This window comes from Lynx canadensis, chromosome C1 (genome assembly GCF_007474595.2).
Source record: "Lynx canadensis isolate LIC74 chromosome C1, mLynCan4.pri.v2, whole genome shotgun sequence".
NCBI classification, from domain to species: domain Eukaryota; kingdom Metazoa; phylum Chordata; class Mammalia; order Carnivora; family Felidae; genus Lynx; species Lynx canadensis.
In genome coordinates, this window is record NC_044310.1 from 21,142,975 (window position 1) to 21,155,707 (window position 12,733).

At 44.8% G+C, this 12,733-nt stretch overlaps 1 protein-coding gene across 10 annotated transcripts in view; it reads left to right on the forward strand.

The window, feature by feature from the left end:
• The window catches only part of PHACTR4 (phosphatase and actin regulator 4), a 103,343-nt gene extending 96,039 nt beyond the window's left edge, over window positions 1-7,304 (forward strand). For all 10 annotated transcript variants that reach the window (XM_030327867.1, XM_030327864.1, XM_030327858.1 and 7 more), the window contains 3 exons: window positions 707-844; window positions 1,762-1,838; window positions 5,018-7,304. In XM_030327867.1, coding sequence (XP_030183727.1) covers window positions 707-844; window positions 1,762-1,838; window positions 5,018-5,033 — 231 coding nt within the window. In that variant the 3' untranslated portion in view covers window positions 5,034-7,304. The remainder of the gene's footprint in view (window positions 1-706; window positions 845-1,761; window positions 1,839-5,017) is intronic.
• The last annotated feature ends 5,429 nt before the right edge of the window (window positions 7,305-12,733 follow it).

The window sequence follows — 12,733 nt, forward strand, 5'->3', positions numbered from 1 at the left end:
GGTTTATAGCTATGGTTCTCAATGTTAGCTGTGGCATTCAGGAGCTTTAAAAAAACAAAACAAAACAAGGGGCCTCTGGGTGGCTCAGTCGGTTGAGCATCAGACTTCGGCTCAGGTCACGATCTCATGGTTGACGAGTTTGAGCCCCGTGTCGGGCTCTGTGCTGACAGCTCAGAGCCTGGAGCCTGCTTCGGATTCTGTGTCTTCCTCCTCTCTCTCTGCCCCTCCCTTGCTCATGCTCTGTCTGTCTCTGTCTCAAAAATAAATAAACATTAGGGGCGCCTGGGTGGCGCAGTCGGTTAAGCGTCCGACTTCAGCCAGGTCACGATCTTGCGGTCCGTGAGTTCGAGCCCCGCGTCGGGCTCTGGGCTGATGGCTCAGAGCCTGGAGCCTGTTTCCGATTCTGTGTCTCCCTCTCTCTCTGCCCCTCCCCCGTTCATGCTCTGTCTCTCTGTCCCAAAAATAAATAAACGTTGAAAAAAAAAAATTAAAAAAAAAATAAATAAACATTAAAAAAAATTTTTTTTAAACAAAACCTCCCAATACCCAGAATCTTTGGGAATGGACCCAGGGATCAGTCGTGTTTAAAGGTCCCCAGGCAATTCCAGTGTGCAGTAAGGTTGAAGCGCTGGGTTAGAGGCGGTTTGAATGCATGATTGATGCCTCATCCCTGGCATAATGAATTAAGAGGCTCCATTTCTTTCAGCTCAGTCAGAGGCCGACTGTGGCTGAACTACTTGCCAGGAAGATTCTGAGATTTAATGAATATGTGGAAGTAACAGATGCTCAAGATTATGACCGGCGAGCTGACAAACCTTGGACCAAACTGACCCCTGCTGACAAGGTGCCTGTTTCTGTGTGTGTGTGTGTGTGTGTGTGTGTGTGTGTGTGTGTGTGTGTGTCTCTATTTGAAGAATGTAATACACTAACTAGAAGGGGAAAACATAATATTTTTACTTTTTGATATGTTAAATTTCTAATCAAGATATAAAATGCCAAGATGTACGAACCAAAACTTTATACTAATGACTCCATCGCCACCACCATCACCACAACCAAAAAAAAAAAAAAAGAAAATCCTTGCTACATCACAGAGTCCACAGAGTCCAGAAATCCCAGGATTTCTGGAAGGAAATAAAACACATTTTAATGGTGGTTATTTCTGTTGGAGGGAGTTTGGGTGGTCTGTTTTAGTAATGACCTGTATTTCACTTGTATAACAGGAAAAGCATTTTTACATGCTGTAAAACAAAAAAAAAAACTATAAACTATAAAAGTTACACTATCTCGGGGCGCCTGGGTGGCGCAGTCGGTTAAGGGTCCGACATCAGCCAGGTCACGATCTCGCGGTCCGTGAGTTCGAGCCCCGCGTCGGGCTCTGGGCTGATGGCTCAGAGCCTGGAGCCTGTTTCCGATTCTGTGTCTCCCTCTCTCTCTGCCCCTCCCCCGTTCATGCTCTGTCTCTCTCTGTCCCAAAAATAAATAAACGTTGAAAAGTTACACTATCTCTTTTTAGCTCTCTAGGTGTTCTGATGTAACTAGAGAGATTCGGTTTATAATGAGATAAATAGTGTTAAGAAAGGCGACATGTACCAGGCTCGGTGTGTGGACCTGGCTCCTTTGCTCGCTCTGGGTTGCCTGCTATGGGTTGCAGTGACTCATGAAGTTAATAAGCACAAGCAAGAATAAATGGCAAATGACACTGCTATATGTACTATGGCCGACAGAAGATGCTAAAACATTTTTGTTTCTACTCCACAGGCTGCCATAAGAAAAGAATTAAATGAATTTAAAAGCTCAGAGATGGAGGTTCATGAAGAGAGCAAACATTTTACACGGTAAGTGCCAAATACTGTGAGCTAAGTAGAGCTCTACCACAAAACAGACACAACAGAGTTGTCCAGATGGGAAGGACTCTTAATGCCATCATTAAAAGAAGGAGACAGCATGTTGACTGCAAGGAGACTACATTCAGAGACAGGGATGACAACTAAGAGGCAGTAGGAAATGCCTACTGAGTGTGGTATTTTACATATATTATTTAATCCTTGCGATAACCCCACAGGCTTTCTTAATATCCCCATTTTGTTGATGAAGAAACAGGCCCAGGAGCACCTGACTGGCTCAGTCGGTTGAGTGTGACTCTTGATCTCAGGGTCATAAGTTCAAGCCCCACGTTGGGTGTGGAGCTTATCTAAAACAAGAAAAGAGAAGAGAAGAGAGAAGAAACAAAATGAAACAGTCCCAGAAAGGTTAAGTAAGTTGCAGAACCAGGAGTGGAAAAAGGAATGACTGGTGGAAAGCCCCTGGGTGCTCTCTTCCTGTGCCTCAGTGTCCCAGGTGTTGTATAAGGAAATTGTTGCTAAGTTAGACAGTATCTCACCCTCTCTGGTTTCGGTTATTTCTAGCACTGCTGATCTTACCAATTTAGTATATAAACTTCATTTTAGTTCCCTGTCTTCATGAAACAAGCCAAGAAGTATTTTGGTGTGGAATTACTATTGTGATTAAGGACCCACCTAAAGAATCAGCTGGCTACAAATGGAATCAATGAAAGTATGTAGGTGACTCTCAGAACATTTATAAAGAGAGGCTAGGAGCACCTGGCTTGCTCAGTCAGAAGAGCATGCGACTCTTGATCTTGGGGTCATGAGTTCAAGCCCCACATTGGTTGTAGAAATTACTAAAAGTAAACTTAAAAAAAAAAAAAAAGGTGGGGTGCCTGGGTGACTCAGTTGGTTAAGCCTCTGACTCTTGGTGTTGGCTTAGGTCATGATCTCATGGTTCATGAGATTGAGCCCCATGTTGGGCTCTGCACTGACAGTGCAGAGCCTGCTTGGAATTCTCTGCCCCTCCCCTGCTTGCATGCTTTCTCTCTAAGTAAATAAACTTTTTTTTTTTAAAAGAGGTTAAATGAAGGAAAATACAATGACAATCACAGTTTGCTATAAAAAGAAGCAAGCAAGCAAAGTTGGAAAATAAAATAATTGTTCAACGTTTTTCCATCACAATCCAGGCAAATGGTTCTTTTAATTACAGACTTTTTTTGTACCGAACTGAGATAGTAGAGAAGGCAAATTTTGTTTGAGAGAGACAGAGCACGAGTGAGTGAGTGGGGGGCGGAGGGAGAGAGAGAGAATCTTAAGCAGGCTCTATGCTCAGTGTGGGAGAGAAGGCACATTTTTGAACAGCCAGTAACACTATTCAGGGCAATGTAATACGAACTCAAATAACAAGCCAAATTTGCCAGCAAGAAGACTGTGCTCTAATCTGGAAAAAGACCTGTGCACTACTAAATATATAGTGCAATCAATATGATAAATGCCCCAGTCATTCTAAGTCCTAAATCGGCCAGATTTCGTATCCCAGCTCTACCGTTTTCTGGCTATGTCAGTGTTAGCCATTCTCATTGTTGTTACAATAATAATAAAGTACTATAGCGAGCAACAATAAAAGAAAGAGTCATAGAGATGATGCCACTTACATTGGATCTTAAAGCACGTGAAAGAATTTATTTGAACAAGAAGGAAGGAACCAGCATTACCAAGCAGCATTGTAAGCAGAGGGACCAGCATTAACAAGGCTATGGGAGGTGAGCAAGTGCACACTATCTCTGGGTTACGGAAAATGTGACGGAGCAGGGGACACATGGGAGCAGTGTGGTGAAGAGGAGACCAACACAATGGGTTAGGGTTACACCCTGAAGAGCCTTGACTGTTACGCTAGGACACTGGAACCACTGGAGTTCTGAGCGTTTCAGGTGGAGCTCTGGTGGATCGATGGAAGGTGACGTAGTAGGACAAAGAAACTAGCAGCAAGGAAACCAGGCAGGAAGTAACTAAACTAGGGAAGCCTGGCTGGCTCAGTCAGAAGAGCATGCGACTCTAGATTCGGGATCGTGCATTTGAGCCCCACGCTGGGTGTAGATATTACTAAAAAATAAAAATAAAAATAAAAATAAAAAACTTTAAGTAAATAAATGTATGTATGTATGTATGTAACTAAAATAGTCACAGGGAGCACACTGGTAGCTAACCAGGGAAGCGATTGTGAGAATGCAAGAGAGATGGATTTGGACACCATTTCAAGCACAGGACCAGGTTGGGCAATCTCTTGATTCCAGGGATGAATTAAAGAAAGTAGTCAAGGGACTCTTAGATCTCAAACTTGTCATTTTTGATGTCTGCGAAGTCAATGAGGAGTTGAGGTGAACACTTCAGGACATTTATTCAGCAAATATTTATCACACACCTGCTACCTGGTAGATAACAGTACTAAGGAGGTGCTTAGAATATAACATAGAACAAGATAAAGTCCCTGTCCTCAAGGAGCTTTTCTTCTAAAAGCAGAAGGCAGACGGTAAACAAACTGGAAAACACATTGTGTATGTTGAGCTTGACAAACCTGTGACACACTGAGGTGGAGATGCCTAGAAGACAGTTGGATCTTCAGGCTGAGAGCCCAGGGAGGGAAGCAAAGCCTCAAAATATAAAATTATGAGTGGCTCTTAAGGGGAAAATTGTTTGTGGAAAATGAACCAGAAAAGCGCTCTAGGGAAAATAGGGCTCCTTGCTGGCTCAGTCCTTGAGTGACTCTTGATCTCGAGGTCATAAGTTCAAGCCGCACACTGGGTGTGGAGATTACTTGAAAAAAGAGAGAGAGAGAGAAGAAGAAGAAGAAAAGTTAGGTAGAATTAGAGTAGCAGAGAGGCAGTTTTTAAAAATTAGAGCGTAGGGGCTCCTGGGTGGCTCAGTCGGTTGAGCGTCCGACTTCAGCTCAGGTCATAAACTCGCAGTCTGAGTTCGTGCTGACAGCTCAGAGCCTGGAGCCTGTTTTGGATTCTGTGTCTCCCTCTCTCTCTGACCCTCTGCCGTTCATGCTCTGTCTCTCTCTGTCTCAAAAATAAATAAAAGTTAAAAAAAAAATTAGAGCGTAACATTTCATGACTATTCAGATAATCACAGCAAAACAAGCTACAATACCTGGTAACTCGGCCCTTTTTGCTCATCTCTTTTAGCTACCATCGTCCATGATGCTGAAGTCTGAGAGAGGAGCTAAACAGCCCCCCCAAAACAGGGCTGCTTGGCTGCTTCGGTCTCCAGAGTGATGTGGAAGGAACTTCTGCACTTCGCAGCACAGCCAGGATTGAGTCCTCGGGGATGTAGCTCTGGGGCGAACAGCACTTCTCTGAATGTAGCATTTCACTGGAATGGGTGGTCATGTGCTGCTTTGGGCAAAACTGAACACTTCATCCGTGCTTTTGAACCTTTTAACATTGCATCATACTTGAGGGGTCTGCCTCAGCACCCACCCACGCTCTGGGCCCCTTGCCGGTTCCGAGTGTTAGTGGCCACCCACACCGTCGCCCCAAGATGTGACGCCTGTGCTGGGGCACAGTTCGCACCATTCGCCTTACCTGCCCTGTCCTGGTCGTGGGTGCCCCTTGTGTGGCCCCAGCCATCAAATCCAATTGGTGGTGGGAAAAACCTTCTGGAGGCCCCCAGCCTTCTGGCAGAGGGGCCCCCACCTCCCGGGGACACCTCCACACCACATCGGAACGTCAGTGGAAAGCAGCGCACTATACCTCTTGTCACACAGCAATAAAGTCCTCTTCGGGCAGCGCGGCCTGAGGGGAGCTCAGGATCTGACATGTTCCTTTCTGGCACAAGTCATCCTGATTTTTATTTTTTTAATTAAAAAAAAAAAATGATCTTGAAGAAGTGCTGGAAACTTGTGTTTTTCCTGCCTATTAAACAATCTGAGCTGCAATTAGATTCCAAGTTAAGACAGTGAGAAAGCATATGTGTTTTCTGTATACAAAAACAAAACCAAAAAAGGCCTCTCTGTTAATGGCATTTTGGCACAAAACTAACCCATGGCTTAAATTTTATAAGCTGTTGTACATTTGTCGCACCAAATGATATTCTAAATCATTCTGACCAATAGATGTGTTCTCCTCTGGAAAACAGAGTTGTGGCAACTCTGTGGGAGCCAGCCGCCTGCTGTGGGCCCCCACGCTTCCAGCTGGAGTCACTGCAAGGTCCTAGGGAAGTGGGGTGCGGACCAGAAGAGGACTTTGGAGGCGGAAGTAGGAGGAGCACAGTCAGGACCCGCTGTTCCTCCCTCCTGCTCAGTGCTGTTTGCCCTTCCCTGCTGTACTCACCCTCTCCCCTCCAGGTACCCGTCCCCCTGCTGAGCCTCTCTGGCTCCTTCCACCTCACGTACCCCTCTGCCAAGCAGGAGCCAGTGTCGTTGGTGCCTGGGCCTTGGCTCGGCCCCCACCCCTTTTTGTATTTGTAATGTATATTAATATGAAATGTTCCTAAAACAGAAAATTTATTTGCTTTCTTTTTTATTTGGAAAACCATACTGCCTCACCATTTCCCTCTAATTCCTATCCAGACTAAGTGGAAGAAAAAAATTTGTTCCTCTTTAACTGATGAATGTGGCCTTCTTCTCTTAATGTTCAGAAAATTGTGGCTGTTTCGCTGATTTCTTCTGCAGTCCCTGTTGTAATTGTTCACTAGATTCTTACTCGTTTTCTCCTAATATGTCCATATAAGATTTGCTGAACAGTGAGAACCCATGAGGTCAAAACAAAAGAGCTGAGGTGACCTTAAAAAGGTAGTGTCTTCTCTCTGTATGGGGAATCGGGAAGCATTCCGATTACTCGGTTACTGTCTGATGCTTTGCGGCTATGGAGCTAGAGAGGGTCCACAGCTCCTTGAAGCTCATTACAATTTGGTATGACTGCAGGAAGAGGAGTGACAGTTGTACACTGTTGTGAGAGGTCTGAATATAAGGCGGTCACACACATGACTTCTTCGAAGCTCTCTGTTGCTTTGGAGACTGACTTATGCTAGCATTCTCTGTGGTTACGGTGACGTTTCCAAACCCTTCTGCTGCTGCCTCGCTTTCCCTTAATGTGCCAAGTGTGAAACAGAATTGGATTTCCTGAGCTACTTGTCTGCTTTCTGTGTGCCACAAAGGACTCTGGTTTATCTTTCATCTCATTCACGTTCTTTTGAAACAAGATTCTTTGGGGGTCAAGTCCTTTCAGGTGTTTATATATATATATATATATATATATATATATATATATAATGGATTTTGTGTTCCCTTTTTATGTAAGTAACAATTCGTAATCATAATGTAAAGAAGAAATAAAAGTCTGATGTATTGTACTTTAAGATGCTTCCCTGATGTACAGAATCTCCTTGTAAAGTAAATAATTGCGTTGTATATCAGTCTTCCTATCAATATTAATTATAAAGTATTTTAGAATTAAAAAAAGACAAAGTATACTATTCTGGTATGAAGTGCTTTATTTATTTATTTATTTATTTATTTATTGAGAGGGAGAGAGACAGAGTGTGAGTGGGGGAGGGGGACAGAGTGAGGGAAATAGAATCGGAAGCAGGCTCCAGGCTCTGAGCTGTCAGCACAAAGCCTGACGCGGGGCTCAAACTCACAAACTGTGAGATCACAACCTGAGCCAAAGTTGGACACTTAACCAACTGAGCCACCCAGGTGCCCCTGAAGTGTTTGTTGTTTTTTAACGTTCTACCTTATTCCAAAAGATTTAAGCTAGCTTATAAATGGTACGTAAAATACTACTAGATGCCCTATAAGAAGTATATGAGGGGGAGAAATAATACTAACATTATTAAGTGTAGCCAGAGGTAAGGTCAGTCATGTTGTGTGTCTGTGCACACATATGACAAAAAGTCAACTGTGACCACCACCACCACCCGCCCCCGTGGTATGGCACCGGGTCCTTTATCCTATTTATCCCACCCCTAATTTGGGAGGTAAGGAGAAAAAGAACCTGGGAGGTGAAGTTGCTTCCCAAAGGTCAAAGCAAATTATGTATCCACTGCGTATATTCAGGGACATCCCAGTCGATTGTCCCTCCAAGGACTTACTGTGTGTGGACCCCATGGAAATAGACTTGAGGCTGACAGCATAGCAGGACAGCTCCTACCTCATGTACTCCTCTGGCAAGCAGCCCAGTTTCAATCCCTGTAGCCTCACCAAATGACTCACTTTCCTCTTGTCACTTCAGAGACTGGCTTTGATTAGTACACCACCCTTTACCAAGAGTTCAAAGAAACCATGAGTCACAACTGTCCATGTCATTGGGTTCCACCAGCTCCCAGATTTTCCTTCTCTTGCCCTCCAAAGACCAAACCCCACTGAGCTCCGAAGAGGTCTCAAGTTGCCATCTCTCTTTTGAGGTTAAGCATTGTCTACAGAAGGGTGTTTTGAAGGTGCACGTTGCTCAGTGTTTGCTGAAACGATGAATGAATTTACGGTCCTTGTAGATTTAGATTAGTGTGCCCAGGAGAGGGGGGACCGCAGCTGGAAACAAAAGTTTGAAAACACACTTTCAGAAAGGGCAAACGCAGTGGATATTGAATAGGAGGAGATGGGATAGGAAGCGTACCGTTGAGAGATAAGAACGTTTCACAAAGGAAAGCCAAGCCCTGAAACCAAAACCCAGCCTGAACCACCAATTTCAGCTCCAGGAGGCTCTAGGGTAGAGCAGGAACCACCAGCAATCTGGGCCACTTGTTTCATCGGTCTCTTGTGTGGATACCATTAATTTCTTCCCCCAAGAAAGCACAGAGGCCATTGGACAGGGACAAATACCCTCAGTTTTCCTCCATCTGGTACTGAAGAGGCACACACGCACCACCATTCATTCATTCATTCACTCAAGCAGTCAGTGTTTATCTCCTTCCTATCCACCACCCCTGGAAAAAACAGTCTTCCCTTATCTCTTTTCTCTTAAACCTATCGCCCTACCTCCAGCTTTTCCTACACTCCCTCCACATAATCTATTCTAATGTTAAGCACCTCGCAATCCCTGTACAATCCAAGCAGTTGAGCTAAATGAGTGACAGGTGCAGAAAAAAAGAAGTGATGTAGATGTAAACTGAATAGGCTTCTTGACATTGGCTTGTAACCTCTGGTCCATATACCTGGTTTTCCATTTCTACAGCCATAGTCACTCAACTCATTAAAATCTAAACTAAATCCAAACTAAAATGGCTTTGCCTGAGGCCACCAGCAACTTCTCAGTTAACTGCCACATCCAAACTCTGTTTTCAGCTCTTAATGTATTTGACTAGTCTGCAGCTTTTGAGGCTTTGGCCATGTCCTAAGTCCTCCAAACTTCTTCCTTGGCGTCTCAGACACTGCTGTCTCTCAGTTCTCGGACCATGCTTTCTCTGCCCTGCTGGCTCCTTCCCAGCATGCCATTCAAATGGGTTTTCATGTCTTCTCATTCCCTGTTCTCCCAAGGTGACATCAGCCACCACTCTTATTCTGACAACTTCGAAATCTTTGTCTGCAACTCAGATTTTGTGCTGGACTCCAACCCTACATCCAGTTGCCCTTTGGACATCTATACACCCAAATGTCCCCAAGGTAACTTCTGTGTACCTCCAACATGGACCTTACTGTCTACCTTCACAGCCTGCTTTCTCAATCATCAGAGTTAGCGACCACCACATGTTTACTCTCCTAAGCCTGATACTTTGTTATTATCTGCAAGTTCCCCTCTTTGCAGGTCCAGTGGGACAGTAAGTTCTGTGCATTCTCTGCCTCTGAAATGTCTCTTGATTCCTGTATCTCCTCTTGCCTTGTCTACCATCCAAGTTCAAAGCCAACAGAATTTAATGGGACTTTATGACCTCTGATCTCTCTAATCTATCCTCCAATATTGCCACTAGAGTTACCTTTCTACTTTTTTTTTTTTTCTGGACTAAGTGGCTTTATTGGGGAAAGCCAGGATTACAACAGACTTAGGAGTCAACGTTGGGCCCTTCTTCTTTCCAAAGGTGGGCACAACATTGACAAAACGCCGGTTGGCCAGTTGTACTGCATCCACCGCTTGGCTCGACCTGTCTTCTTCTTCTTCTCCTGTTTGGCCACCTTAGGAGTCTGCCCTCTTACTTTCCAAGCATGGGCCAGGGAACCACAGACTTTCCATCCAAGCATGCGGCTACTTCCAGAGTGGTCAGAGCGTCCGCTCCACACTGACCCAGGGTAGCCTCATCCTCTAGGGGCGTGCCTGCCAGGAGCCACGACTTGATCTTCTGGAGTGATGCCCTCCAGAGAGGCTACATGAGCCTTGATCTGGGCGACCGTCTCCTGGCCGGTCACCTTGAGGGTGTGTAGCTCCTGGGCGCGGACAAAGAGCTGCACGTCGGTGACTGAACTACGGCCACTGCAGCTGCAACCACGAAGATGGAGTCTAGAAAGAGGAAGGAGGAAGGGCGCGCATGTCCTCACCACCTGCTGCGTGCTGTCACTGCTTAGAGTTACCTTTCTAAAATGCAAAGCTGGTCACAGCAATCCTTTACTTCAAAACTTATTGATCTCTAGCTGCCTGCAAGATAAAATTTAAACTCTTCGGCCTGGACTGCACCATATTTTATAATTCAGCCTTTGCCTACTTGCTGGTCTCGTGAAAAGTGCAGGCACCTTCTCCCTTCAGTGGACCTCATCAAGCTGACTTCTTTCCCTTCCCAGGAGACCGTAGTCCTGCTAGTTCCTCAGCCTACAATGCTGTCATCATCCATACTCCACTCCTTTACTCCACCCCTTCAAGTTTGAGGTCAAATTTTAACTCCTAGGAAAGTTCCTTTAGCCTTGAGCAGATTGTTCAGTTGCTCTGTCCTCTGTGTTCTCAGAATACAGCATTCATCAAGTGATAGTATAATTTGCTGGCATGTCTATTTCTCCTACTGTGGGCTCTCGCAGACAGAAGTGTTTCATGTCGAGTCAGGCTGGCTGGCTGGCGGCGGCTCGAACCCACGAACCACGAGATCATGACCTGAGCCAAAGTGGGACACTAACCGACTGAGCCACCCAGGCTCCCCTTTAATGTCTGATTTAATAGAAGACAGCTCAATTCTCATATCTCCTCGTGTATTCAATCTGTTGCTATATATTGTTTTGGCTGAAGTAAATGAAGAAAATCCAATCCCACACAGATATATAGTTGGTAAAGATGTCAGCCATTCTTTCAAGTAAAATGGTATTTCAGGAAAAAGATGTGGCTATTTCAAAACAATCATAGAAGTGCTTTTCCTGGAGACAAATGCTCTACTTTTGCAGACCACAAAAGTACTTTATGTGTACTTCTCACTTTATCACACAAAATATTAAAAAGAGGGCCACTTGGGTGGCTCAGTTGGTTAAATGTCTGACTTCGGCTCAGGTCATGATTTCACAGTTCATGGGTTTGAACATCACGTCGGGCTCTGTGCTGACAGCTCAGAGCCTGGAGCCTGCTCTGGATTCTGTGTGTGTGTCTCTCTCACTGCCCCTCCCCCCACTCATGCTCTGTCTCAAAAACAAACAAACATTAAAAAAAATTTTGGGGCGCCTGGGTGGCTCAGTCGGTTAAGCGGCCGACTTCGGCTCAGGTCATGATCTCGCGGTCTGTGAGTTCGAGCCCCGCGTCAGGCTCTGTGCTGACAGCTCAGAGCCTGGAGCCTGTTTCAGATTCTGTGTCTCCCTCTCTCTGACCCTCCCCTGTTCATGCTCTGTCTCTCCCTGTCTCAAAAATAAATAAAACGTTAAAAAAAATTTTTTTAATATTAAAAAGATGCATAGTCAAAGGTTGAGAATTAATGAAATTAATGACTTTTATTTCTTCATCAACAGCATTCTTAGAGGAAGCTATTTTTAATTTGGTATAGATACGATTTATTATTGTGGTAGAAAAACACAGAACATAAAATGTGCCTTTGTGGGGGTGGGGTGGGGTGATGGGGGTGACAGGGGTGGCGCTGTCTGGCTCAGGCAGTAGAGCTCACGATTCTTGATCTTGGGGTTGTGAGTTCAAGCCCCATGTTGGGGATAGAGATTAGTAAAAAAATAAATAAGTAAACTTTAAAAAAAAACATAAAGTGGGCCTTTTTTAAACCACTTTTTTTTTTTAATTTTTTTTTTTTTTTCAACGTTTATTTATTTTTGGGACAGAGAGAGACAGAGCATGAACGGGGGAGGGGCAGAGAGAGAGGGAGACACAGAATCGGAAACAGGGTCCAGGCTCTGAGCCATCAGCCCAGAGCCCGACGCGGGGCTCGAACTCACGGACCGCGAGATCGTGACCTGGCTGAAGTCGGACGCTTAACCGACTGCGCCACCCAGGCGCCCCTTAAACCACTTTTAAGTATACAGTTCAGTAGTCACTATATGCACACTGATGTATAACAGATTTGCAGTACTTTTTCATCTTGCCAAATTGAAATTCTGTACCTGTTAAATAACACCTCCCCCTTTCCACATACCCCAAGTCCCTGGCAACCACCTCTCTATTTTCTAAGAATCAGAAACTGACTTTAAAAAAAATTTTTTTTTAATGTTTATTTATGTGTGTGTGTGTGAGAGACAGAGTGTGAGCAGGGGAGGGGCAGAGAGAGAGGGAGACACAGAATCTGAAGCAGGCTCCAGACTCTGAGCTGTCAGCACAGAGCCCGATGGAGGCTCGAACTCACGAACCGTGAGATCATGACCTGAGCCGAAGTCAGGCGCTCAACCGACTGAGTCACCAGGTGCCCCTAAACTGACTTTTTTTTAAACTGTAAATTTGTGATGATAAAGAATACAATACCGCTACAGTTTGGTGACAGGGCCTGAAAACATAATAACGGACCAGCAGTTTTATCCATTTCACTTTATGGTACAGAGTCAACACAGTGAAAAAGGCAAAGAA